The following is a 27,828-nucleotide window of genomic DNA, read 5'->3' as shown; positions in this document are numbered from 1 at the left end:
AATTCTATCACGACTCAAAATGTCCCTCAAAACTTCACTGAAGTTTCCTTGATTTCGCCTCTTTTCTTATTCAGGGTTATTCCAGCCTCTTGAAGTCGACATAGTTCCTCGAAAAGCCTACGATCGTGCTCCTCGTCGTTTTTCGCAAGGACGAGGTTCTCCGAAGACTTTCGCTTTTGCTTTTCGTTTTCCTTTTTTTCGAAGACGAACGCTTTTCTTCAGTACCACCATGGGCGCGCACCACCGGGCAGCAGTGTGGACCTTTCGATTACGCCTAGCCGTTCCATGTGTCGGAGGCTTTTTTTTTTTTACTTGACCTTTTGGTAGTGGTGGTAGGGGCACGCGTCTTGGACACGATTGTGTGGAGCGCTTGGCTGCTGGTGCCAGCTTAGTAGTGTATGCTGTTTTCATTTGTCCTACCGGACGGAAGAGAGAAGGAAACCTCGCAGAACAGTTCTAGCTGTACAGTATTCCTAAGGCCCGTATAGCCAGTTTTCCTAGAAGCGGGTTTTGCAGTCCACCAACAAGGGATACTTTCATGTAGGTCGTTCCTCTGTATGCCTGCCTCTATTTTCCCTCATGTCCTTATGGGTCTGTATAGCTGTTTCCAGGTTTTCTTGGCCGGCCCCACTGTTTTTCTGCCGTAGACAGAGGTAGAGACAAGAGCGACACCTATCCCTGTATCGACCATGAAATGCACTAGCATCTGGTATGCACTGGTATTGACGAGATTCAGAGACTTCGCCAATGTACATTTTCTCCACAGCAATGCGGTTTCGCTTAAAAGGGTTGCCGGCTCAGGTTCTCCGATGCAGTTCCGATGCAGGCATGCAGACCATTGCGAAATGACCAAGCTTGTTGCAGTTCCCACAGCGTTTCCCATGCGCAGGACACTCGGTCCTTGGATGTTCTACGAGTTGCCCACGCCACCTGCGTGGACCCGTTTGATGAAATCTTTGGTCCCTAGGCGAGCCCCTTGTGTGCTTAGCATTCAGCGTTATTCGCCTAGAAGTTCGAACCGCGACGACGTCTGGCGTCGAAGCACTATTACTAGATTTTTGCGTAAGACCTTCTGCTGGCTGTTGACGGACCCAGCGTTTCTTACCGCACTGACAGCTGTTCGCATGGCAAGCTCCCGGTGATCCACAGATTGACTCACAGCCCTGTCGCAGAGCCCAACCATAAGCTTGTCCTGGACGAGCTCATTCTCCTACGTTCCAAAGTCGCACGTGTCTGAAAGCTTGTTCACGGTTTCGTGCACGGGGTGATGCCGCTGATTGAAGACTGCCCGTTCGTATATCATATTCCGGCGTAGAATGAAATATTGGTGAAAGGTTTCTGTTACCGTCTTGTAATCCTTCCAACCTGCGTCAGACAAGTCCAGAGACATAAGGACGTGTTTTCCGATTCTTGGTGAGTTCATGAATTTGTTTCTTGGTGGATTCATTGGGATTCATGCTAAGAAGTGTTCACGTGAGTGTCTTGCTCGATTAGTCCTGAGGTGACGCGGAAGGTTTTCCATCTCACGGGTGCCGGAAGTTCACCTTCCCGTGACAGCTTAGTCCAGAAGGGATTGAAAACCGTCACCACGTGCGGTATAGATGTCGTAGCGATGAGGGTCCCCTTAAAGGCATCGAAGTATTCCAACCGTAAGCCAGCGGTTCTGTTGTCGCCGCGCCGCCTTGTGGACGGTTTCAGTCTGGAGTCACCCCAGCTGCCACCACGTGGTGTCCGACCAAACTTTACTGCCGCGAAGACCAGGATAGAATAGCCAAAATCTAGAATTCAACAACCCGCAAACCTCGGCTCCCGTCGACCAATCAATCATATGCACGAGACATCGCAGTCATTACAGGGGCTGTCTCGGACAGCCCCAATCCTTTTCTGAAACTAGTTGCGTTCGATTGCAGTTTAACTGTAATGGGACGTATTATATACAAAACGTCACTTCGCAAAACCTTAGCTTATAGTCCTGAGAAAGTGAATAAAACTGCCGACATCCGCTTTCGGTTTTTCCTCTCGCATGTTTCTCGCCCAACTCCTTCTTCTGTACGTTACAGGTGACGTGAATATGACGACCCCCAGAGGAGCATGGCGTTTCTGTGCACAGGGCTTTGGCGCTTTGGCACGGTGGCTGCCGCTTGTGGGCGCCTGCAGCTCTAATTCTTTTCTAGGGGCTTATGGGGACCCGAGGTTGCTTGAGTCAATAGCGCTTACAGATATTTAAAGACGGTACTATGTTGCCAATAAATTCTTTTGTTGGAAGTCTAGCACCTGTCCTGTCGTCTCCTCTCTCTGTCCCGTTCCCAGTGCTAGTTCGTCCTGCAAGAGCGCTTATAGAAGACAGCTGTCGCTTTAAAAGGCACAGAGTGTCCCCTTAGTGCCTTCATTTTCTTCTTTCTACGTCGGCCACCTTCCCATGACCTTGTACTTGTCCCTTGACATATTCCTTGACACTTGTTTCGCGTTTTCTCCGGTCTAAACACAAAGTCTGCCAAATACAAAGGTAAAGTAAAACATGTGACAGCGTGCGCTGCAATTCCTGCACACGTGCACGCTTTTGCCTTTTGTGTGCTTCTATACTCTAAGAAAAAAAGGAGTAAAACGGGGAGTAATTGCACCTTCTACTCCCCTAGTCTGCAATTACTCCCCATTTTAGTCCCCTAACCCGACATTTAGTCCCGACATTTACTCCCCAGGACTGCAAATTGTCACTAAACTTCGCGAATGGTCTCCTGAATGCGACAGTCTACGTAAATATGTGCCCTTGGTCAATTTGAACGACATAAGGCTGTATAACTCAGACAACGTAGCAATTTTCCAGCCAAACAGAGTAAGAAACCGTTAGCGCATCTTTCTTCGCAAATTGTGCCCTAGTATGGCGCAAGATTTTATATCACTCGATATATCACGGTTGACGGTTTGCTTCAAAGTATTTTCATGCATGCGCACCAATCATGTACCTGGGACTCTTACAACAGCGCGTGAAATGCGGTCTTCACTCTGTGACATTCATTTACTCCCGTGCATTTACTCCCGAAAGGGACTATTTTTTGTGGCAATGCAATTACTCCCCAAAAGGAGTAAAAGTACTCCCTTTTTTCTTAGAGTGTAGGAACCCTCCTGCGTATGGATCCATCGCAAGCTCAACCATTATCTTCTTGCGCACTTTATTGCATTGCACCGAATATAATGCGCCGTATTCGGGGAAGTACGCGTACATTATATGTGCCCCAAACGTCTCAGGAACAAGTTTCGAAGTACTACGAGGCATCGGTATATGCATACGTTCCATTGTCGTTAGTTTCCAGGATCTTGCTGCCTCCCGAACAAAAAAAAAAAAAAAGAAAAAAAAATATGAAAATAAAAATAAAAAGTATTATCCAGGGAATTCTTTTCGACGGAGCCCCCGAGGAACGCGTAATTATTCCACGCTTCTATTCGATGTATCTTTCTTTGCCCCTGTCGAGAATCTAAACAAAAATTACTTTTGAATGAAGTTTGATATTCTCGCACGCGGCGAGATTCTTTCGTTCGGCGGGTGTCCGCTTCCAAATTAGGGTCGGTAATTCACTTTGAAATTGGGAATAAAATGTGGAGTTGAAAAAAAAAAGTCAGGCATATTTTTATACTTCGATATTTAGCGAGCTCACGTTCAAAGAGAATATTAGCTATCCCGGAAATAAAGCCACGCTCTACTGCTTTAATCAAGTATGTAAAAGAAACCGCGTGTTTCAAACGCGGTAACCTCATCTAACCATGTGAGATGAAGATGTGAGTCATGTATACATAGAGCACATTCCTATTTACGGTCATACGGAAAGATCTTTTGAATGGTGCTGAGCATACCTGGGTAGTAATGTCATTACTGTAATGAAATTACAGTAATAAAATACTTTTTCTGGCAATTTGTACTGTAATGCGTTACTTTTGATATTATGTAAGTTGTAATGTAATTTAATTACATTTTGGCAGTAATTTTAATTACATTACTCATTACTTTTTACAAAAGAATCGACTGTGTGTTCTGTGTTGGCACCTGGCGGAGGAGGACGAGGAGGAGTGTCGTTGGGAGGAACCCGAGAGGTCTGCCTGCCTGATTAGGCGGCATGTTTCTCGGGAAGGGAAAGGTGGTGGAGAGGAGGAGAGGAAAGGGTGAAGTGGAAGACCGAGCGGAATCAGCTCGGGGGGAGGATAGCTGCGTCCATGGGCCGACTTCAGGGGAACTGTGCCGGCATACGCCTATTACACATCTGAGGGAAACCCAGGAAAAACCCCAGACGGCACAGGCAGCCCGCGGATTCGAACCGCGGACCTCCCAGTCTCCAAGCGCACGCGTTACCGCTGCGCCACCGGAGCTGGTGCGGCACCTGGCAGAAAGATAGAAGAAAGAATTCCAACGCCCCCTATGAACGGTGACGCACTCAATCGGCACAGAATAAAATACGACTTGTTTTTACAACGTAGTGTTGTCTGAAAACGATTGATTGATTGATTGATTTGTAAAAGAAAAAAATGGAGATGTCTGACAATGAATTTCCACATCCTCAATATCGTTACAATTAAACTCGCAGTAATGACCTTGTAATGTCATTACTTTTTCGTAGTAAGTGTAATGTAATTTCATTACATTTCAATTGCAGTAATCAGTAATATAACTTCATTAAATTCTAACTGGAGTAATGAGTAATGTAATTTAATTACATTTCAGAAGTAATTTACCCAGGTATGGTGCTGAGGATGAAACGGGCGAACATGAGAAGGACGTGGGTAGGTCTAAATGATTTAAAACCAGCAATGGGGTAGAGTACCGCCCCCTGACGATGAAGCTCCCACCATCATTAAGTAAAGTTGTTGTTATGTGGCCGAACACCTAATTTGAATGGCAAAGGAATGAAGACCCGTTTCTGTTAAACGTTCCTATAGATGTAGTGGTCGCCAGTTCGTGCGAGAATTTTAACAACTTTTACGGGATATTAATAATTAATAACGAATTTTCTTTCTTTCTTCTTCTTTTTTTTGCGTATGTCTAGATCGATCAGTATCGTCAAACTGCAATCAACAACAACAGCAACAACAACAACAATAAATGGAGCAGGAGGAGGAGAAGGAAGGAGTACGAAGCGATTTAGGAATTCAACATGTCTCTATTATGGAGGACACTTACGAAACACGCTCGATTTCCGGAATAGTTCGAGTGTAATGAGAGTAGTTGTAATTGCGAAACGCTATATTCGTTTTGAGCGTTTGGATGACGACCTTTCGGGTCACCGACTGCTTAACTGGCAGGCTTTTGCGGCAGATGGTTGAGCGGGTTGTCTATTACAGGGACCATGAAAAGATATTTGACAAACCCACGATCATTGTTAATTAGTTCCCCTGTCCTAAAGTATTCACTCTGTGAAATATGAAGTTGAAAATCGTACAAATAGCGAAAATATTGTATATTTACCACAGGCGTGAACGGCAGCTGCTACGGCCCACCTCCGAGGCGAACTGGCCGTGACATCATACACAGAACATGTTGCCGATTCGCGGACAGGCTTTTGCGAGCAAAGTGTAAATTTTTCAAACAAGCTTGCATACTTTGTCATGAAATATGTTTTAATTTGACTTGGAGACAAGATTGTACCTAACCGTTGACACAGAATCCTACGAGAAATGTAATATAGCCGTTGACTGTCAGCATGGTTACCGGAGCCCGTTTTCCTCTTTGAACTTCTTCTTCGTCACATACCTTCGTCGGTGACATTCTACGAGCTGCTGCGTACCGAACGATCCATAGACGCTGTATGTGTCACATAACCTCTTCCTCCATTGCTGATAATTTGCCTTTCGCCATATTTCAAGTGATTTCGACGGGAGATGTACAACGTCGTTGTTGTCCAAACCGAAACCATGCACCCACGTGGTCCGGCGGGGTGTGTCCTCCTCGTCGTTCCCAGTTGGCTGAGAGGATTGGATAGCCATGACGTAAGCCCACTTCGAAGGCATATATCCAGGCCACGTGAGGCCGACAACGGCAAGCCCTATCACCACCACCACCACCATATATCCAGCGGTCACGCCCTGCTATTTTTGTCTGATAACTGCGCCCCCGTTGTACTGAATACGGTTAGAAGTCGATGTGTGTACGATAGTGATGGATCATGAGAACGGTTTCGTGCAGAGTACTCGGAATTCTCGAAAATCATTTCATGGTCCCTTTAATGATTAGTATGTGTAACTACCTTGAGTTCAGAATAATTCACAGAATAATAACAATAATTCAGATTAGTAGTAAATGACATATTTCGGTTTCAGACTGTCCTCTCTGGAACGGTCCCTGAGTAAGCGTAGCTCAATGACGTCCCACTGCAACGTGGCTCATGATCATTATTGTCCCGCAATAGAACACGCCAAATTCTTATCATTCAAACATTAAATCCAGTATAATAAAGTTCCTTGCTATCTCTCACTTAAACGTAATCAACCTCCCCTCCCTCTCCATATGTAGCTCCCTGTCCCAAAATATTATTTTCAGTACTGATTCTTCAAATACAGTTCACATACGCATAGACACACATATGAACGAATAACAAAACATATCAACATACACTGCACCCGCAGAAAAAGAGGTCGGCTAGTGGCTCTTCCGAGGAAGTTGGCAGCCGTGCAGGAGTATTCGCCTCGTGCTGCCCTCTGCACCTTCTGAAGCACGAGGGATCGGTTGCTGACGATGAGCCCAGCAGAGGTATTGGTGTGCAAGTCCTGACCCTCAAAGCGCCATCCCACCTCGGCCACGGGAGGGTTGGCGGAGACCGAGCACTCCAGGTACACGTCTTGCTGCTCCACGATGCCGTCCTCGCGAAGGCGGTTGCCCAGCCGAACGTGAAGTTCCGGAGCGTCTGCAAAAATGGGACAAAGTTTGGGGGAGGCAATTTGCTGAAGGTGTCTGGCAACGTTGTGCGACGAAACGAGCGCGGTCAACCCGTCGAATGCAATCGAGTCAAATGTCATATAGGTTTGTTTGTTCTTCCCTTTTTTGGGGCTCATTCTTTTTCACCCACAAACGCGTTTTGGAGTAGCCAGTTCCGACTGGGTCGGGCCTAAGGTCTCCATATTTTTATTTCTTTTTCCAATCCAATCTAATCCAATCACATCACATAGAACCCTCGAAATAACCGTTCAGGAGTAACATTCCGTCTAAATTTCGTCTATTCTATTCGCGCAATTTGAATTCAATCCAATCCAATCCAATCCTACAGCAAACTCGAAATAACCATTCAGGAGTAACATTCCAAGTTCCGTCAATTCTATACGCGCAATTTGAATCCTGTTTACGAGCGCTGTGCACTTCTGTCAATTTTGGAAGATCTGCTGAGCCTCCGCAAGTTTCGATGACGCGAGGAGCGGGTGACGTAATCATAAGCCCACAAATTGCAATGATGTCATGATCTGGAGCAGGCACTCTTCTCCTAGCAACAACGCCGGCATCCGGATAGGGTCACGTGGTAGAGAAGTCACGTGACACTAATCGAAAGAGAGATAAATCGGAGAGACGTCTTCTACCTCCTTTCTGTTTTCTCGAAGGTCGGAGCGATCGGATGATATGTCACGTGGGGCTTCGCTAACGAAGTGCAAAAAGTGAGCCTCCCGGAAGACACGATGGGCAACAACGTTGCCAGATGAGAGCCGGGCGCTCCGTCGGTGCCTAACATGACGTCACAGTTCTCGAAAATTAAAAAAAATATATTTTCTCCAGCTTTCGCGTCACGTAGAGTCAAAATATTTTACAGGAATGTAAAGTGAGGCAGAAAGAGTCCAGTAACATAACTTTGGTAGGATTCTGAAGACACGAGATTTAGTCCTTAGTGGCACTTTAAGGCAGTTGCGACACTTAACCAGAAGTTATCCTACACAAAATGTAAACGACCAGCTCGCGTTGCACATTGGTTAGGATTCATAATGTAAAAACCCCTTCTTTGGTTAGGATGTCCACTTTCCACGCCGAGACTGGTAGGTGAAACGGGTTCGGATCCCCGCACCGGCTGTGCTGCCTGGGGTTTTCCTCAGTGACGGCCACTAACTACTTCTACAGTAGTTTAACATTAACTACTAACTACTTCGCGATGGAGTAGTTAAAACTACTTCTTTAACTACTGCAATGTATTTTAACTACATCTATAACTACTTGACGTTGTCCATCAACACCAATCCCTTGTAGTGTTCTTGGACACCGAAATATGAATCACAAGCAACGATAAACTTTGGCTCAAGGCATTGCTACGATCGTCAAATACAAAGTTTGCGGCGGTACTCTTTCTGTGCCTACGCGGTAAACTAACTTGCAGTATTACTTCGCAGCAAATGAGGCTTCACTAGACGAGCATTAAAGGTGAAGATTTAGTACACATGCACGACACAATTGCTCTGCACTTCCGTTCTCATCAAACAAGTAGATCGAGGTAAAAGTCGGAACCACAATCGTGCCGTAAAGCTTGCGGCAAAATCGGAAGTAGTTGGCGCCTGCAGTAACCTAACTACTGTAGTTAACTACTTGAAATAGTAGTTTAACTAGTAGTTACCACTACATTTCTGCAAGTAGTTGATAACTCCGTTTTAACTAGAATCAGGTAGTTTAACTAGTAGTTTAACTACTGGCCATCACTGGTTTTCCATGGGTTTTACGACAGACTTTTCAGATGAATGTCGGCGCAGTTCCCCCTGAAGTCGGCCCAGGACGCACACTAACCCCTCTGTCCCCCACTCCTTCCTGCTGTCCTCTCTCCATCTGTCCACATCTGTAGGTCGATCATAGACGCAGTTGCTTCGCGGCGCTAACACAGAATATTTAAAAAAATGTAAAAGACTGTTTTTCCTAAGAGGTGTGCGTGGGTGCGGTAATCCGCGCTACGTCGTGGTTTGGAGAAAAAAAAAATCTAACGTTTCGAAATCCGCGTGGATAAAGTTAGGATAAAAAAGGGGAACCTCTGCCGTTCGCGCGGATTTCAGAATTTTATCTGCAAATGAGCATTAGTGTCTCTATCGATGTCCCCCTGGCGGAGCCATAACTGACGCAAAGAATACAAAGCGTGTCGAAGTGTCTTTGTATTGCCGTCTAACTGCATGTGATTGGACAATTCTAGACGATAGCATAATATTTCCAGAGTGGATTGCACGCTGAAAAATGAAAATGTGTCTAAGATAACGGTTTCGGCGTGTGAACATTTTCCTGCAAATACAGTGCGGATATACTTAATATCCGCGCGGGTGCGGATGCGGATACACCTATGCGAACTAGCGCGGTTGCGGTCGCGGATACTGTCAATGTTATCCGCGTTCATCTCTTGATGCCAACCTGCCTTCCAAGTTCTGCAGCAAAGGGAGTGACAGACACGCAGCAAGTCTGCACCGTGAATACCCAAACTGAACCGACTGTGACATCGCAGCAGACGCCTCACCCAGTGCGGCGGCCACGAGAACGGTCACGAGCTTGCGAGGACCAATAGGAATGCATCTCGCTCGCCTTATATCAAAGGGCGCGTTAAGTAGCGGCTCCGGAGCGCAGGGAGCGCGCTCCTTTTTACTACACGGTGTAACTCCTTTTCCAGATCGTGGTGCTCTTCATTAACTCTCCGGACTCTCCGCTGCAGCTTGGCAGGCCGGAGCGCGTAAGTGCTGCTTTGGCTCCGTGACGTATGGAGGAAGGGGAGGCCGGGAAACCAATGAGCACCCTTGGAAACTTCGCCGGGGCGCATATCGCGCTCGAGGCTGTGAAAGACTGTTTAGTAGAGGCACCGGCGTGCGAGGGACAGAGTGCACCGAGCGCGTTGGGTAGAGCCGCTACTTAACGCGCCCAAAGCTGGCCGCAGAAGTCTGTCCGAGGTATCGTATCTGACCAATGGTGGCGGGTACAAATTTGTTTTTCCTCAGTACTGAAGCGTGCATTCGAATCTGCGCGTGATGATAGACACCTGTTCAGACATAATTAAAAGGGCCTCGACGAAGGAATGTCCCGAAATGTAACGTCAATGAACGGAAGATGTCTATGATGAAGGAAGATGTCTACGTATGCGGTGCACGGACATGTGCTGTAGCTCTTGTGCGTGCTCATGCACAACGTCTGTCGTATGCACGTATTCTGATTTTACATCTACAACATAAAAAGAGCTAAAAAAAGAAAAACGTCGCCTATAATTTTTTTCGCTACAGCCGCCCGTTCCTCTCCATCACAGCGGTAGTAGTTAGCGTGAATAAATAGAGCGCGTAACCAAGTTTTAACGACACAGGAATACGTTTCGCGTGCAATTAGCCTTAAAAAAACTCGGACAGCGCGGGCAGCAAATTGGCGAATATCGTGCAAATCTCGCACGCAGCGTGCCCCGCACGGAAAGTAGAGAGATGCACCTACAGTGTACTTGTAGCGTGACGGCGTCCTCGAGGGCATCGTGTGCCAGACGCGGGTTGTGCGCCCTGCACGCCAAGCGGCGCCCGTGGTCGGCGCTCGTCGGAACCAGAGTAGCGGTGCTGGCAGAGTTGTTGGAGGTAGACGCCGGGAGGCGCTCGCTGTCTTTCCACCAGCTCAACTCAACCGTCGGGCGGGATCCGGTTGAGACGCAGGAGAGCTGAGCAGGACGACCAGCGTGCAAGGGCTCCATGCCGCCGATGATGAAAACACTGGTGGGGGCCACTGAAAAGCAGAATGGCGTTGTTGTTTTCATGTGCATGGTTGAAAGCGTATGTGTACACACCGCTTGATCTTATTCGACACGCAGAAAAGGTACAAGCACAAACCTCAGAACCTGAACACATAATTTCGTAAGTTTTACGTCTGACGACCTCCACGTATGTGTCGCTCCTAGTGGCGGAATGTCGGATGTCACGTGTTACTTTCGGTTGCACTTCCGCAGTGGCGTGTCGTATGGCAAAGTAACGGAAAAGTCATTCACGAAGTGTGAAAGCGACTATTAGACAGTGTCAGCCTAAAACATGCACGTAACCATGGGGGCTAAGAGAGACTTCGTCTCCTCCCAACGTGGCGACCGCCAGCAGGATTGCTGCGTAGGCCTATAAGCGAACTCATCAATTATCAATTCAATTATTCATTTGAATTCATTTTTCCATCAATTTATCCATGATTGTATGACTTGTGCCGATGTTGCGCCGATGTTCACACAGCTTAGATGCAGTGTGACACCCCAGTTCATCTGAGAAGTGGGATATGCAGAATACTCACAGTTGAGATCTAAAACCACCGTTGTTGAAAGTGGCTCCGAGACGTTGTTGTTTTGCGCTTGGCAGGTGACTTTGGTGAGGAGATCAGCCCTGGTGAGAGGACCGAAACGGATGCGGCTCACCACTCCGTCCCCACTCGATGTCGACGCTGATGGCGAAGACTGCACCAGTTCACCGTCTCGCCACCAGGAGAGCCTCGGTCGTGGTCGACCTTATGGCGAAATGTTACGTTATGGTCCAGGACGTGTCTGAGACTAAGGTCACAATGGGTGAATGCGACACGGTTTATGCCATGTTGTGTCATGTGAAGAAGGTCCATGTGACGCAATACAACAGCATGCATTAATACGGTATGTCTAGAGTCACTAAATAAGCTTTGGTTCAGGGTATCGACACTGGGGTCCAAGGGAGAGCATGAGCGCCATCTTGTTCCTGCAGCACACCGGTACCATCCCCAGTTGAGGATCAAAGACGGCTAACATAATACTCCCTGTGCGATAGATAGGTGTGTATGATTGTTGTATAATCGATGATGATGATAATGGTGGTGAAGATGGTGATGATGATTGTGTATAATCCATGTATTGTCCGCCAGAGCGTCCCGAGGATGTCAATCTGAGCTCAAGGCCGTCAGACTTGATGAGCTGAACGGAACATTCCTCCCGCGCACGATAGATGGCATCGTGCGCTAAAGTGCGCGTGCGCGTAGCTAGCGTGGCGCGCAAACAAGATGGCGCATGCTCGCTCTTGGAACGCAGTGTCTCTACTCTGAAGCGAGGCTTATTTAGTGACTTAATGTATGTCCACATTTCGTACATGAACAACTCAGACTTTTGCTTTACTATGTCTAGCTGCTCGTAATGCCGCTTGCACCGCTATGGCCTTGAACTACTGTCCTCCAACTAAGGTATAAGCAACATAACCACATCTCATTCAATTTCTCTTACGCCTAATGTTAAAGCAGCAACTTAGGAGCAGACACACAGACAACAAAACTGCTATTCTTTGTATCTCAGTCTAAGTTGCTTCCTGCTTTAACATTATATGTCGCACCGATACCAGTTCACAACTTTAGTTATCTTACAGGCTGCCCGCTTAATCACACAATAGGGAGTCTTCGTTAACCCTGCGTTATTATTTCGTGCAACGTCCGATGGAACAAGATCACCCCCCCCCCATTTCAAGATACCCACCCACAATCTCTTTCCACAAACGCTCTCTCCGCAAGAGTCTCGGCGAAACAGTCGTCTCCAATGACAGCTGCGAAATGGAACAACTGACAATACTCTATTAACCGAATTTAGTTTTGTAATCGTTTGCAATTATATTTTCGATTTCGCACCGTTGCCGTCGCGTGCTTCGAACCGCTTTCGAGCTTACTGCTGCGTCGCCTCCATGTTTATTCTCGAACAAGTCAGCACCCTGCGAAATGCTGTCGGAAAAATGTGTACCGTACGCACGCTATTAATGAATCCTCAAGAGTAGCGTGTACCCATATGGTGTCCTTGCCTATACGCCGCAGCGGCGCATACGTAATGGTGGCAACGTTATCTTATAGCGCACGCAAAGCAATAGCGTGCGATGCACAAAAACACTCCATTAGCATACGACACATTCGAATCTCGCAAGTACTGACAACGAAATGTTACATCCCTTCCATTCAGCACTGTGTTCAGTCATGTGCTGTCAGTAGATTTCTCTTTCGGCCCTCTACGTATGCTAGCGGTGTGCTGAACAGTCGAATAGAGGGTTTTACTTTCGTTCCGGGTGCACACTCAGACAATCTGCAAATGCTTCAAATATTGAAATCGAGCAGTTTCCGAAAAAAGCCAAACACCGGCAAGATCCGATCCTCCTGATCGCCAGTCAAGTGCTCTACCGATTACGCCCCACTGGCAGCACTCTCCGACGTTCTCTGAAGAGGGTGAGCGGGTGTCCTGTCCAACGGAAAGAGGGCACTTTGCGTGTCCTCGGGAAGTCGGTAGCACACTTAACCGACAACGTAAAAGTACGGGGTCGAGCCCTGCCGCCGTCTAGCTTTTTTGGACACCATCGGTCCTATTTCAATATTTCAGTGCGTTTAGGCATTAGGGTGGTTGTTCGTTTATCTATCTCAAGTTGGTTAATTACCATCACGAACAAATCTTTTACATTCGCTAACATCAATCTTAGCCAATCCATAATTCCCGTTGCCGTTATCTGCGTGGCTAGTAATGCGACCGATGGCCAATACTTTGTATATTGCAACGCCGCCATTGAAGCCACACACTAGAGCAAATTCATCATGGCTGACGTAGATTACCGTTCAACTTTCAGTTGTTGATTTGTCGGAGCGGGGCTATGCTTAGGAGACAATGTCCACATTTGACGGTGTACATTATTATTATTATTAATCTCTATCTATTAAAATATCAGTAAAATCTATATTAAAATCTATATTAAATCTATACAAATCTATACAACGTGAATGATGGAGGGTCAGATTGGATACTTTATGCGGGCATCGCTATATTGGTTAAAATAGGCTTAAATGGGCTTTAGGCTGTTGGTAGACACATATAAATAAATAAATAAATAAATAATAAATAAAATCAATTTAATTGCGACGTCCACATCGTCGTCTGCAAAAAAAGTTGATTACTTAGTTACAAAACGTTCATGGTTTAAAATGGTTTAAAATTCCCTGCACATATACAATGTGTAACGTTTTTCAAATTGCCGGCTTTTTTTTCAAAGCAAATCTTATTTCAAATTAAAACGGCTCGAACGACTGCGCTCCATTTGCAATGACCCGCCAGAGCGACAAATAAAAAAAGCTCCAAAACAACTTTATAAGGTGATGTTGTCAATTGAAGAATAGCTTTATAGGGCGAAACAGCACGTGACTGTCACCTTCGTTGCAACCTATGACCACGTAACGTGGACACGTCATATGGACACCTGGCGGCCCTATAAATCTCCCGCACTTTAATGAGTTTGTCAAAATGTCCAAAAATACAGGCAATCTTTTATACTAATTTTACTCTCCCGCTCGTATTCCTTCCACGAAATTACCCCGCCAAACGTAACGCTAATAGGTCGTCGAGTGGAAGACAGATGGCAGTTAGTTTCGCCCGCAAGCTGGTCATTATTGCAACGCTCATTACAAACATTTATTTACAGCTGACTCGTCCAATTTTCGAATATCTCCTTTACTACACCTCAATTCTATTAGCGCTTCGTTAACCCATCATTTTGTGCTGACCCTCATCCGGAGAGAATGCGCTCGCTTTTAACGCAGTATCCAACCCACAATTACGCTCCCTCGTAAAGCGGGCTTTCCCTCCATAAGGGTCTTAAAAAGGCAGAGCACCCTTTACAGGAGCTATACAGTCCGATAAACATCGAGGGAAGCGAAAGCGGCAGGTCTGGACGCACAGGGTTGTAACGTTTTGAACGTGTGTTGAAGCTGCGTTATGGGAAGTGACGACAGCTCTCTCGGATGATGTTCACCGCGTTGAAGCTGTCAACGGGTGTTGCCGTTAAACTAAAAGACGCGCGATGCGTGTTTTTGCGTTTCGACATGAACAGTGAAGGGGTCTTAAAGTAGGCTTAAAACGCTTCGCGTTTTTCTCTGCCACTAACATAGCGCGTGCGTTGACCGAGTTGGTGGACTGTCCGTGTTTTTGCCCTCTTGAATACCGTAAAGTTTTCAGAGTATTTGCATATGCCGGGTCGCCGTTGTTCCCTGTTGTTCTAAATGGTAATTTCCTCCAACGGCAAGAGAACAAGTTTTTGTTTTGTTTTTTTGTTGGTGTTGTTGTTCACCTTGCACGTTATGAACCACAGCGTGAATGTCTTGCGGAACAGCTTACAAATACCAGAGCCTGCTTCCATGAACGTTGAGGAAATTACGTGCCGACCTCAGTAGCTTTGCCAGTGACCTGCGAACGAGCAGCGAACAGAGTACGTGGCAGCGTGTGCTCGAAGCGCCACCGAAGCTATTGAGGACGCCACTGATGGAGTCCCACAACGTTAGTGCAAGCGGGCCTCCACTTGTAGCTGCATAGGTTGCCCCATTTAAAAAAAAGGGCGGAGCGCTTAACGCGAACGAAACCACCTGAATGTCTGCTAGCAGTCGTGAAACGAAAGTTGACAGTATTGTTTTCATTGTGCATAATTAATTAATTATACGAGAGTAATTACCTAACTAAAAAAATATTAGTGTTAAGGTCGAGATGTGAACTGCAAAGATGTAGATTGCCTCGAGAGACACCCAACCGAGCTGCTTCCAATAAGATAAAGCTTTGTGCGCATTATTTTGCCTAAAAAGGAAACCAGACAAAGTGTTCTTTTTGCGGAAACATCTCGGTCGTGTACTTGTCAAGATAATCTACATTTGTCCAGTGACACGTCAACCTTTAAACCAATAGACGACCTGCACTCCTAGGTCATTGATTACGTAACTCCACCGCGCAATTGCGCAATGCTTTGAAGCATGCGGGCGGGCCCTATCAGCTTTATCAGACTATCAGCCGACGTGTTTTTCTGGCTCCTTGCCAACCTGAGCAAAATATAACCTCGAACCGGTCTTCTCGTGATGCCACGTGTTTGTAAACAGAAAGTCGTCTATATTTTGCATGTTTGGTAATTAGTTTTGTATAATTATTTAATTACGCACAACGCAAAAAAAAAAAAAATAATGGTGACGACTATACACGGCAACTACTAGACGTTCAGTTCGCGTAAAGTGTACAGCCCTTTTTACTCCGGCAGCTGTTAACGGGAAGGTCTCGGGAAATCGCTGTGGCTGTATTTCACAAAACCCTCCGCTTCTTCTCTATTATACTTCTTCTTCTTCTCTGTCTCCTTCTATCTACCTTCTTCTTCTGTCTGTTGACTGTCGGTTTCGGTGATGCAAAACAGGTTAAAACAATCGAAAGCAAATAAAAGCAGTTTTGACATACTGAGAAATGGGTACGTTGTCACGGAAAGTGTCCCGATTTTGTCCCGATTTCAGTAATATTTTTATCCCGCTAATCCCAGCTCTACACATCTCCACTCACTTCACAGATCACAAGGCAGTACTCGTCACTCTATAGCAGTTGTGCATATATCAGCAATAAAAGTGTCAACATCCACACACATCAGCTACCGTTGAAATTCGCGTTCCACAATCATAATCGTCCAGTATGTTTCCTTTTTCTTTTCTTTTTTTTCTACAGCTTGGTGCACGCTATTTGCGACACCCTGTATGCTTAACACAAAGCACACTACGCAGGACAGCAACATGGTACCGCTCCAAATCCTGAAATACTGATGAAAGATGAAAGTCACTGAAAAGGTTAGCCAGCTGCAGGGATCGAACCCACGTCTTCTGGATTGCCGGTCCAGGGCTCTACCAATAGAGCTAAGCGAACACGCCTCCCCAGCGCCTTTCGGGGTGCGTCATCTAAAGGGACGACAAACCAGCCACTCACACTCACTCACGCTCCTTTCACTCTTACATTTTTGCTCACTCATACACACATTCATACGACGGAAATCGACGCAAGCGACACCTGTTGAACAAGAGATAAACTGATGTTCTGAGGCTGGGAACAACATCCAGAAGATGTAGGTTCGATCCCTGCAGCTGGCTAACCTTTTCAGTGACTTTCATCTTTCATCGTTGATTTCTTAGGCAATTTGAGGCTTTGTTTGTATCTGTCAGTGATGGCCACTAACTACTTCTACAGTAGTTTAACTATAACTACTAACTACTTCATGATGGAGTAGTTTAACTAGTAGTTCAACTACTTTTCAGGGGAGGTAGTTAAAACTACTTCTTTAACTACTGCAATGTATTTTAACTACATCTCTAACTACTTAACATTCTCCGTCGACACCAATCCCATTCTATAGTGTTCTTGGACACCTAAATATGAGCAACAAGCCGCGATAAAAGTGAAGATTTAGTACACATGCACGGCACAATTGCTCTGCACCTCCGTTCTCATCAAACAATCAAGGTACCAAGGTAATCAATCATCAATCAAGGTAAAAGTCGGAAGCAGAATCATGCCGTAAAGCTTGCGGCAAAATCGGAAGTAGTTGGCGCCTGCAGTAACCTAACTACTGTAGTTAACTACTTGAAATAGTAGTTTAACTAGTAGTTGCACACTACATTTCTGCAAGTAGTTGATAAATACTTTTTAACTACAATCAGGTAGTTTAACTAGTAGTTTAACTACATGTAGTTAACTACTGGCCATCACTGGTATCTGTCCCCTCTATGTTGTTCCCAGCCTCAGAACATCAGTTTATCTCTGAAATACTGGTTCCACTCCGAAAATACGCGCGATTTTTTTCGTTGGTGACTTCTTACCTCCTCGTGTTTCACACAGAAGATGCACGACGTCTCCACGGTTGAAAGTAGCGGTGCCGTTCAAGGCTTGCCCCGTCCGACCTCTAATGACGGGGTGCGAGGGCGGCACCACGACGAGCAGACGAACCATGCGGTTTGTCGTCTGCGCCTGCCGGAAGTCCACGCGGCAGACGTAAGTGCCGGCGTGTTCCGGCTTCACGTCTCCCAGCAGCAACGCCGGGGGGTTTAAGGTGAATCGGGCGTCCCATGCATCGTCCTTGCGGAAGAAAGTCAAAGGAGAAGGGCGACATTTTTAGTATTGTTATTTTTATATTTATTTGCAAATAATACACGCCCCTGTTTGGGGATGGAACAGGAGTCAGCTGCATAAAGACCACATAGGGAAATAAATGCGTAAGTGCAATGTGTATTCCACATCAAGAGGGCACATGGCCCTGAATCCCCACAAGAAACTACTCAACTTTTGTCGTTGAGTGTCAAAGTATATCTAATAGTACATTAAAGGAGCAGCACTATGCACTATGGTGAGCTAGCACTAGCACTATGGTGAACGCTATATATATGTGTATATACAAATGAAAAATAGCCGAAGCTCTGTAGCTGCACGTTGAGCATATGGTTTGTAATTCGATCGTGCACTCCCAGCCGCGGACAGCTGTTTCACTCTACTTGGAGCTCTTCAGCCCGGCGCAGGGAAGTGACACGATCTTGGGTTGGCGCTGATAGTGTGCCTCGGCGAGGCATCAATGTTCCACGGTGACGGCGCCACACCGCGCCGCCGCGGCCTCCACCTGTGGAGGCCGCAGTGCAAGACAGCAAGTACATATCCAATATACGTATATGTACTTGCTGTCTTCCACTGCGGCCCCCACAGGTGGCGCCGTCACCGTGGAACATTGATGCCTCGCCGAGGCGCACAGTCAGCGCCGACCGAAGATCGTGTCACTTCCCTGCACCGGGCTGAAGAGCTCGAAGAGAAAACGCGCCACTAAATAATAATAATAATAGAAAACTGCGCCACCAAGTTGGAGTTGGAATTAAAAAGAAAATTATGGAGGTGATGACTCCTACGAAACACAGGAGCCGGCTACTCCAAAACCTAGAATCACACGCTAAACGGCATCTGTTCTTGCTAGGATTTTGCCACCTCCAGATGTGGAAGTCATCTAACTTAAGTTTTATTATGTCAGTTTTTACGAACTGAACTCGAAAACTTGCCAAGTAAGGGTTCTTTTATTTTTATTTTTTTTTTCTCTCCACCAATGTGAAGCGCGTCTCGACTTTATCCAAGTTCGTAGTAATTGACAGAGATAATGAGGAGCTATCCCAACGGAAAATATAGCCGAACATCAGGCGTTTCGGATAACCCTAGAGCGTAGCGCTCGACAACTTTTTGCGCGCCCTTGCTCTCAGTCAGACGAAAAGATTTGCTAAACCCAGCCCACGCAGGGATAGTAGAAAAAGTGATTTTATTCACTTGCGTCTGTACAGGTTGGGACAAAAGTTTTTTCGGAACACGCGAGCGACGTGCTTTTTCTTCGGTGCGACACCCTAGCGGCTGGTGGTGGAAGCGGGTGAGTTCACTGCTTAGGAGGGGTGGAAGGTTGCGCTGGTAGCGACACACAGCAGTTGTGTCGCTTGGGAGTGCTTGGGAAGCACAGGGGTGGCATCGAACGTATTGCTCCGTAGACGAAAGCGTGCTGGGCGAACGCAATGCATCCTGGACAGGTCCTGGTCGCACGTCACAGCAAACGTCAATGCACACGTGACTTTAAAGATGGCGGCGCCCGTGATCGGTGGCCAAACCGTTTGTAAACAATGCGGTTGTTGTTTCGGGACGACGTTTTGGATGTTTTTCGATCACGGTAATTATTTTTATCCGATAATCTCGCAGTAAAACGCGCAGTTTTACACATAAAGCCTCTTATTGTTGGCAACTTCCAAAGATGTGATGACGACCGCGCGTTAAGACTTACCGAGCCGATGCGATGTACTTAAACTAAGGTGAAATGGGCTACCATGTTGCGGAAGAAGCACCGCATAGTTTACGCTGGCAAGATACGGTCATCTCTTGGTGTTATGACGGAGAAAATATGTCGGTAAGCGGCAAAACGACATGTAAACAAAGTCACATGACCTGAAAATGACGTTTTCTAAGACGTGCCACCAGGACAAGATGGCAGTTTTGCCAAAAGCACCCGCCTGATGGTAGTTACAACAATGGCGGGCTTGTGTCACCCCTGTGCTGGGAAGTGGACGCTACCGCTCTCTGTCTCTAACAGCGCACCCTTCCACCCCTCCGAGACAGTGAACTCACCCGCTTCCTCCAGCTGCTAGGGTGTCGCACGGAAGAAAAAGTACGTCGCGCGCGTGTTCTATAAACTTTTGTCCCAACGTGTACCAGGTAGGTCAGGCATGGCTTATCGCACGCGCGGCTTCCGCTGGGATCATGCCTTCACTCTTCCCATTTCAAGAACACTCACTTTTTCTGCTACCGTTTTATGGGCTGGATTGAGCAACCTCTTTTCGTCGGAGTCAAAGCAAGGGGGGTACAAAAAGTGGTCGGTTCTGGGCGCTCCGAAAGGCATGGTGTTCGGCTATTTTTTCGTTATCCGTGTAAATTATCACGAGCTTAAGTAAATTCGGCACGCGCTCCACATTGGTGGGGTAGGAAAGGGGCCTTTATTTGGCAAATTTCCGAGATCAGTTCGCGAAAGGTGACATAATAAAAGTTAAAACACACGAGGAGATGGCAAAGACCTATGCCATTGACCGCGTACAGTGAATCCTCGTTATTATGACCATGGTCGTTCCCGAAAATTTTGGTCATAATGCGGAATTGTCATATTAACGGGGGGATTTGCAGAGGTTTCACTGCATTGTTCCCCAGGAGCATGGTCGTAAAGCGCGTATGTCAGATTATCGGGGGTCATATTAACGAGGGTTCACTGTAATTCTATAGGTGGTGTAGTTTTTAGTTATAATTTCATGACACGTTTCCTGGGACACCCTGTATATCTCGGACGTTACCTTAGGCTCAGACGGTAATTTGCCAAGGTAGTACAGTGAACCCTCGTTAATATGACCCCCGATAATCTGACATACGCGCTTTACGACCATGCTCCTGGGGAACAATGCAGTGAAACCTCTGCAAATCCCCCCGTTAATATGACAATTCCGCATTATGACCAAAATTTTCGGGAACGACCATGGTCATAATAACGAGGGTTCACTGTATTCAACGTTCGGCTAGCGTATCGACATTGATGCCTATCATATCACGATTCGATACGGTAGATCTCTCTGTACATGTGCGACTTCTGACGCAGGAAAATGAGAGTAAAATATTCAGTATCAACGGGCGACAGATACATCAGTAATACATAGAGCAGTACATCAACAAGTGGAACAACAAACAACAAACGGGCGAACAGGCGCAACAGAAATGTGTTGCCCTGGATTTACCTCCCGAGACGTCTTCGAGGAACACTGCAGCCGTGCACTGCATCTTTAATGCACAGCGCAGGGCCGGAACGGAACTCAAAGGGCATACACGTGTTGCTTATTATTCATTCACTATATACGCTTGCATCAGGGACTGCGAACATCTCTGTTCATTCACGAGGAAAATAACGACGGCGATATACAGGGTGTCTCACGTGAAACGTGTGAAAAAAATATATATTTAAAAAACTACACGTCGGAAAATTATGGGGTCAATGGTATTCGCCTTCAGAGGGTCTTCTCAATCGTGTGAGGACACTTTGATGAATTTTTCGCCATGAGAAATTTAATTTTCCGAATTAAAGTCTGGAAATTGCGTAGTCAACCTAACTTTTTTTTTCGACAGATTCGGGAATTACGTGGCGGGTTTAGCAAAGCACGGAAACACGCGTGCGCTTGGAGACTGGGAGGTCCGCGGTTCGAATCCGCGGGCCGGCTGTGCCGTCTGGGGTTTTTCCTGGGTTTCCCTCAGATGTGTAATAGGCGTATGCCGGCACAGTTCCCCTGAAGTCGGCCCATGGACGCAGCTATCCTCCCCCCGAGCGGATTCCGCTCGGTCTTCCACTTCACCCTTTCGTCTCCTCCTCTCCACCACCTTTCCCTTCCTGAGAAAGCATGCCGCCTAATAAGGCAGGCAGACCTCTCGGGTTCCTCCCAACGACACTCCTCCTCCTCCTCCTCCTCGGTCTTCCGAAAGGGGCCTCAACATTGTGCGCTGAAATTTGAAAGCAGGTTAAAGAAAAAATCGCAGATGGGCAAACCACAGAACAACCACTGTGAACTAGGTCGGAAGAAAAGGTGGACTGGTCAGATCAGTCGATCGTCGAAGTCGTTGGGCTAATGCCGGTGGAGGACGCTAACAGTGCGTGCGAGGCATTGCTTTTTGCACTGTGTGTTCGATATTACCGGTGCAAGTTAAAGAACACTGGGTGTTCGAAGTCATCTGCCATCTTACTCGGCGGCATGTCGTGCATGTCGCCACACAAATGTAGGCTTAGTTACCTTAGGTATGAATCTACTCCCAATTATTAGTGGCGGCGGCCACGATCATAATTGGCCACAGTGACGGAATAGCAATTAAGGATTATTATTATTATTATTATTATTATTATTATTGGTCACAGGAATTTAGGAATTATCGCTCAAGTTGCTATGCCACTAGATCTTCAGATTTATATTATGTTCCCAGAATTTATACAAATTACGGGGAGGGTTATCGTCGTTATTATGTGCCGACCATATTCAACTTGTTACCTCAGGATGCTTTAAACTTTAATACTATCAGTGATGTTAAACAAGCACTTCATTCTTTGAAGTATAAGGACGTTATGAACCAAGCTGATAATTTTAATATCTAGATCGTTACTGCGTTGCTGTTTGGAAGTATTTCAGTCTGTGTTTTTTCAGTGTGTTTGTTTTGTCTCGCTAGTGCATAGTGTTTTGCCACTTGACCGCGAGGTTCTGCCCACAAGCCTATCGGTTTAGGCGGGGCCTGTATTATTGTCTATATTTAATATATTGCAATAAAAGTTCCAATTCCAATTCCAGTTCCAATTATTATTATTATTATTAGTAGTAGTAGTATTATCTCTTGCGTACTTGCTAAGAAGTGCACGTTACACATTTTGGTAACTTATACCCGACTGTACGCGCCTATAGTACGACGGCATGTGAAAAACAGAAGACAGACAGTATACGTGTCGTGAAATTCCTACCTTCCAGACCCGTGCCCGTGATAGTCCTCCTCCTCGTCGTGCGTCGGCGCTTAGGAGTGGAGTAGGGAATCCTTCTCGGAACCATAGCACCAGCAGGGGCTCGTCGTCTATCGGTTCACCCACCGCTGGACGCAAGTCGCACGGGAGGGACACTTCCCGTCCTGCAACCCCTGTCACTTCTGCGATGAACAGAAACAGACGCGGAAGCTTAACCACGGTGTGTACCACGAAAAAAAATATAAAAGAAGAAGCAACAACAACAACTATATCTTACTATATATAACTATATATATACAGGGTGTCCACGCTAAGTGTGAATAGATTTCTTAAAAATATATATAACACTTTTTCCAAAATGAAATCAATTGCAATATAGCATATGCTGAAGGGCACTCCCTAGCAGGGCATTAGCAAAGTACAAAGGCAATGTCTTAATTAACTTTCATTAACAAACTTTTTAATTGTAAAAGCTACAAAGTTGTCCCAATGAGAACATCTGTTGCTTTCGGTCACCTGATATCGTAGCCGTTTTCACAACAAAAATCCGCTCGATAGATCGGCCGCAAAAAATTCGTGAAGGAACGCCATTTTTTGCTTTATTTTGTTCGTTGCGCTTCTAGAAGACGCGTCCACAACGGGAGAGGGGGAAGGAGCATAGTGCCGCCTCATGCGTCGAAGATGAGCTTTAACTTGCGGAAACAAAACAAAAACAAATGTATCGGGTGACTCTATCGGAACTGGCCTTATCTTGGGTTGCATTTTCTGTTTCCTTTTAATCTTTTTCCAGGACGCGAGAGGCGATAGTGTGCTCTTTCTGCCTCTCACATTGGGGGTGAAAGAAAGACGCGTCTTCTAAGAAGCGCAATTAACAAAATAAAGAAAAAATGGCGTTGCTTCACGAATTTTTTGCGGGCGATCTATCGAACGGATTTTTGTTCTGAAAACGGCTACGATATCAGGTGACCGAAAGGAACAGATTGGGACACATTGGGATTCATTGGGACAACTTTGTAGCTTTTATAATTAAAAAGTTAATTAATGAAAGTTAATTAAGACATTGCCTTTGGACTTTGCTAATGTCCTGCTAGGGAGTGCCCTTTAGCATATGCTATATTGCAATTGATTTCATCTTGGAAAAAGTGTTGTATATATTTTTAAAAAATCTGTTCACACTTAGCGTGGACACCCTGTATAACTGCTATATATAACAACAACTATATATAACTACTCTGCTGAGAGGAGACCGCCGTTCCATTCTGCGACGCCTCGTGACACCCATGGCTTCCCGCCAATGGACAACCGACATTCTTCCCCCCCCCCTCTATGTTGAGCAGAGTCGATCCAACGCTCGCTTTCCGCATGCCACGAAACACCTCTCGTCAAGATGCTGCATTAATCCACCGAATGCGCCTCGATGTGGCTTTCACAGCTCAGTGGCGTTACCGCTTGAGACAAGTTGACTCTCCCACCTGCTGCCACTGTGGTGCTCTTGAGGATCTGGAGCATATTCTTCTTCATTGCCCCTACTACCAACCTTCCCGAACCGCACTCTCCGAGTCTCTTCGTCAGCTGGACTCTCGCCCCTTCTCCCTATCGATATTGCTTGGTCCCTGGCCCAATCCAGCCCAGCAACGCTCTGCGCTCAAAGCTCTTTTGACATTTCTGGACACCATCGCACTTCGATCGTTACTGTGAAGGGGCTCGTTATTTTATTCCCCTTATTCCAACCAGCAACGGGGTAGAATATCGCCTGTGGCGATGAACCTCCCCACTTTCCAAAGTCAAAATAAAGTTCCTCTTTAACTATATCTTCCGGGTGGGGTATCGAAAGATATATAAAAAGATAAGAAGGAGGGGGCGGTCTGCCGGACGAGCCGGGTGGCAAGACACACCAACAAGACACACGACACACAGCAACGATCCGTTCAGTGCAAAGTTCGATGGCTGTACCATCTGGTGGTCACCTTCGGCCTTAGTATTGGGGAAAAAAATGAACAATGGCTGCGTAGAGGTCCGGTGTGTGGAGCCTACAATCCAGTTGGCGAGAAAAGATATCGGAAGTACGTAAATTTGATACCTCACAGATTACCCATAAGTTCAACGTCATCTACGCAGCGCCCAATTCACGCCCTCACCCTTTAACAGGTTTCGCTCCAAATAGTTGAACTTTCGTGTTGAAATTGGAACACATCTATATTGCCATCTCTCATGTATTGCCCAAACTTAAGTTGCAAGCGATGTCCTGTGATGCCACAAGATATTTGGATATTGTCTATTATCCTTTCGGGACCACGTGTCCCACCATAGAGGGCGTCTTCTTGTTTTTTAATCCCTTACAGAGTGCTTATGATAAAACTAGGAGAGCTACAGAGATGCGGTATTCACAAGTGGGTTACATGGCCACGCGGACATCCTCTCGGAAGCTTACGTAACTACTGGACGACTAATTACCAGTGATGGCCAGTAGTTAACTATATGTAGTTAAACTACTAGTTAAACTACCTGATTGTAATTAAAAAGTAGTTATCAACCACTTGCAGACCAGCGGCATGGCCGAGTGGGCTAAGGCGTCCGCTCGTTGGTGGTAACCAAGGTCGTGCTGAAGACTGGGAGGTGGTGGGTTCGAATCCTACCGCCGGCTGTGCTGTCTGAGGTTTTCCCTGGGTTTTCCGAAGACTTTCCAGACGAATGTCGGCACAGTTCCCCCTGAAGTCGGCCCAGGACGCATACTAACCCCACTGTCCCCCACTCCTTCCTGCTATCCTCTCTCCGTCTGTCCACGTCTGTACGTCGCTCATAGCCACAGTTGCTTCGCGGCGCTAACACCCAATCAAAAAAAAAAAAAAACCACTTGCAGAAATGTAGTGCGCAACTACTACTTAAACTACTATTTCGAGTAGTTAACTACAGTAGTTAGGTTACTCCAGGTTACTCCAACGACTTCCAATTTTGCCGCGAGCTTTACGGCACGATTGTGCTTCCGACTTTTACCTCGAGCAACTTGTTTGATGAGAACGGAGGTGCAGAGCAATTGTGCCGTGCATGCGTACTCAATCTTCATTTTTATCGCTGCTTGTGATTCGTATTTAGGTGTCCAAGAACACTATAGAATGTGATTGGTGTGAATCGACAACGTTAAGTAGTTATAGATGTAGTTAAAATACATTGCAGCAGTTAAAGAAGTAGTTTTAACTACCTTCCCTGAAAAGTAGTTGAACGACTAGTTAAGCTACTCCATCGCGAAGTAGTTAGTAGTTATAGTTAAACTACTGTAGAAGTAGTTAGTGGCCATCACTGCTAATTACCGTATTTCAAATTCGTTAATTAACTTATTAGTTAGATGTTTTCGGGGGCAATGCGAAGTAGAAGATTCGGAGCCAGCCATTGTTCAAATCCACCCTCTTTATTTTTTTTTGTCAAACTGTCCTGAAACTAACACATACTTTGAGATATAAGCCGCCAAACTTGGCTATGCAAATGAGCCAAAACCGCGCACTCCTCGACCAACGGGCGTTCGCGCCGAAGAGCCACGTGTTTCGTAGAGACGGAGCTGATTGGAGTAGGCGTTGATCTGATGCCCAGATAGACTGCTTTCCCACCCAGATAAACCAACGCGATGTCATTTCTGCGCTCCAGAAGTGCGCAGTTCTGGTTTCGCCCCATTTGCATACCAAAGTTTGGAGATTTATTTCTCAAAGTACGAACTCGTTTCAAGCTTTTGAAAAAAAAAAAAGAGGATGGATTAAAATATTGATTGCCTCCAATTCTGCTGTCTCACATTTTCCCGAAACCATCCAACTAAAAAGTTACTTAATGAATTTGAGGTAGTTATTAGCGTCCAGTAGTTGTATGCGCTTTTTCACAGGATGTCTACCTGGCCGCGTAAGCCGCTCGCAAAAACGACATCAGTGATGCTCTCACAGCATGCACACCATGGACACCACCACCACCGCCACCAGCATGCACACCACGACCGCAGTGCAAGACAGGCCTGCACTGCCTGCACAAGCCTGTACACGCAGGCGTGCACTGCGGCCTCCACAGGTGGCGCTGTCACCGTGGAACATTCATGTTTCGCCGAGACACATTGTTGTTGCGGACCCAAGATCTTGGCACTTCCTTGCGCCGCGCCGATGCGTCCCAAGTGGGACGAAACGGCCACCCACGGCTGGGAGTGCACGATTCACTAGTAAACATATACCTGGTGTTTCAGTTAAATCCCCGGGCTAGCTAATTCGCGAACGGGTGCACCAATCCACGAACTTTCTTTTTTACAGGGATCTGTCCGATACCACCTACAAGCTGCACACCGTGTGAATGAGTGTGAGACGCTCATTATTAAAATAAAAATGCAAATGAGTTTCGCAAAAAAGCGTAACTTCTAAAGCAGGGCGCTGTCGGCATTAAAATGGGTACTACCCGTTTTGGGACCTTCAGTGGACACCTTTTAGAGAAAAATCTGCCACCGAAGCGGGTCATTTGTTGCACTAATTAATTGGTTTCGGTTTACGTATTTTTGTCGCGGCTGGTCTTGTAAAAAAGATACTTGATACTTGTGATACTTGTAAAAAAGAAAGTTCGTGGATTGGTGCACCCATTCGCGAATTAGTTAGCCCGGGGATTTAACTGAAACACCCGGTATATTGTCGGGGATTAAGAGGGAGCAACTCAGCGGGGCAATCGAGAGGTTTATTCTGACCGGCAAGAAGAGCCAGGCACGCGCGATCATTCAGATGCGAGCTTGATCAGGGCATCGTCTTCATTATCTTTATACATGTTTGTAAGTTCTCAAACGTCGCCACGCCTGTACTGGACAGCTGTTTCGGCCTTATTGGGCCATCATCAGCAGTACGCTGGCAGGCAACGTTTGAACGGATAGCGTCAGAAGGTCACGTAGCACGTGATTCCTCCCGTCAGGGTATGCTAACTCACCACTGAAAGCCCAGTGGAAAGCCAGTGAACTATATTAGGGTAAAAAATAGACAGAGCAGCACGCATAGCATATAACATTATATGTATATATAAAGAAGAAGAAAACAAAACACT

At 46.2% G+C, this 27,828-nt stretch overlaps 1 protein-coding gene across 1 annotated transcript in view; it reads right to left on the bottom strand.

Moving 5' to 3' along the window:
* The window catches only part of LOC135384201 (hemicentin-2-like), a 332,595-nt gene that overhangs the window by 23,217 nt on the left and 281,550 nt on the right, over positions 1-27,828 (bottom strand). The window contains exons 2-6 of the mRNA XM_064613418.1: positions 22,783-22,961; positions 17,564-17,819; positions 11,219-11,428; positions 10,394-10,672; positions 6,597-6,887 (exon numbers count right to left, since the gene is read on the bottom strand). Of these exons, the coding sequence (XP_064469488.1) occupies positions 6,597-6,887; positions 10,394-10,672; positions 11,219-11,428; positions 17,564-17,819; positions 22,783-22,961 (1,215 nt within the window). The remainder of the gene's footprint in view (positions 1-6,596; positions 6,888-10,393; positions 10,673-11,218; positions 11,429-17,563; positions 17,820-22,782; positions 22,962-27,828) is intronic.

Source organism: Ornithodoros turicata, chromosome 2 (genome assembly GCF_037126465.1).
Source record: "Ornithodoros turicata isolate Travis chromosome 2, ASM3712646v1, whole genome shotgun sequence".
NCBI lineage: Eukaryota > Metazoa > Arthropoda > Arachnida > Ixodida > Argasidae > Ornithodoros > Ornithodoros turicata.
Note: the sequence above shows the minus strand (reverse complement) of the source record. Positions and strands in the feature narration are given on the sequence as shown.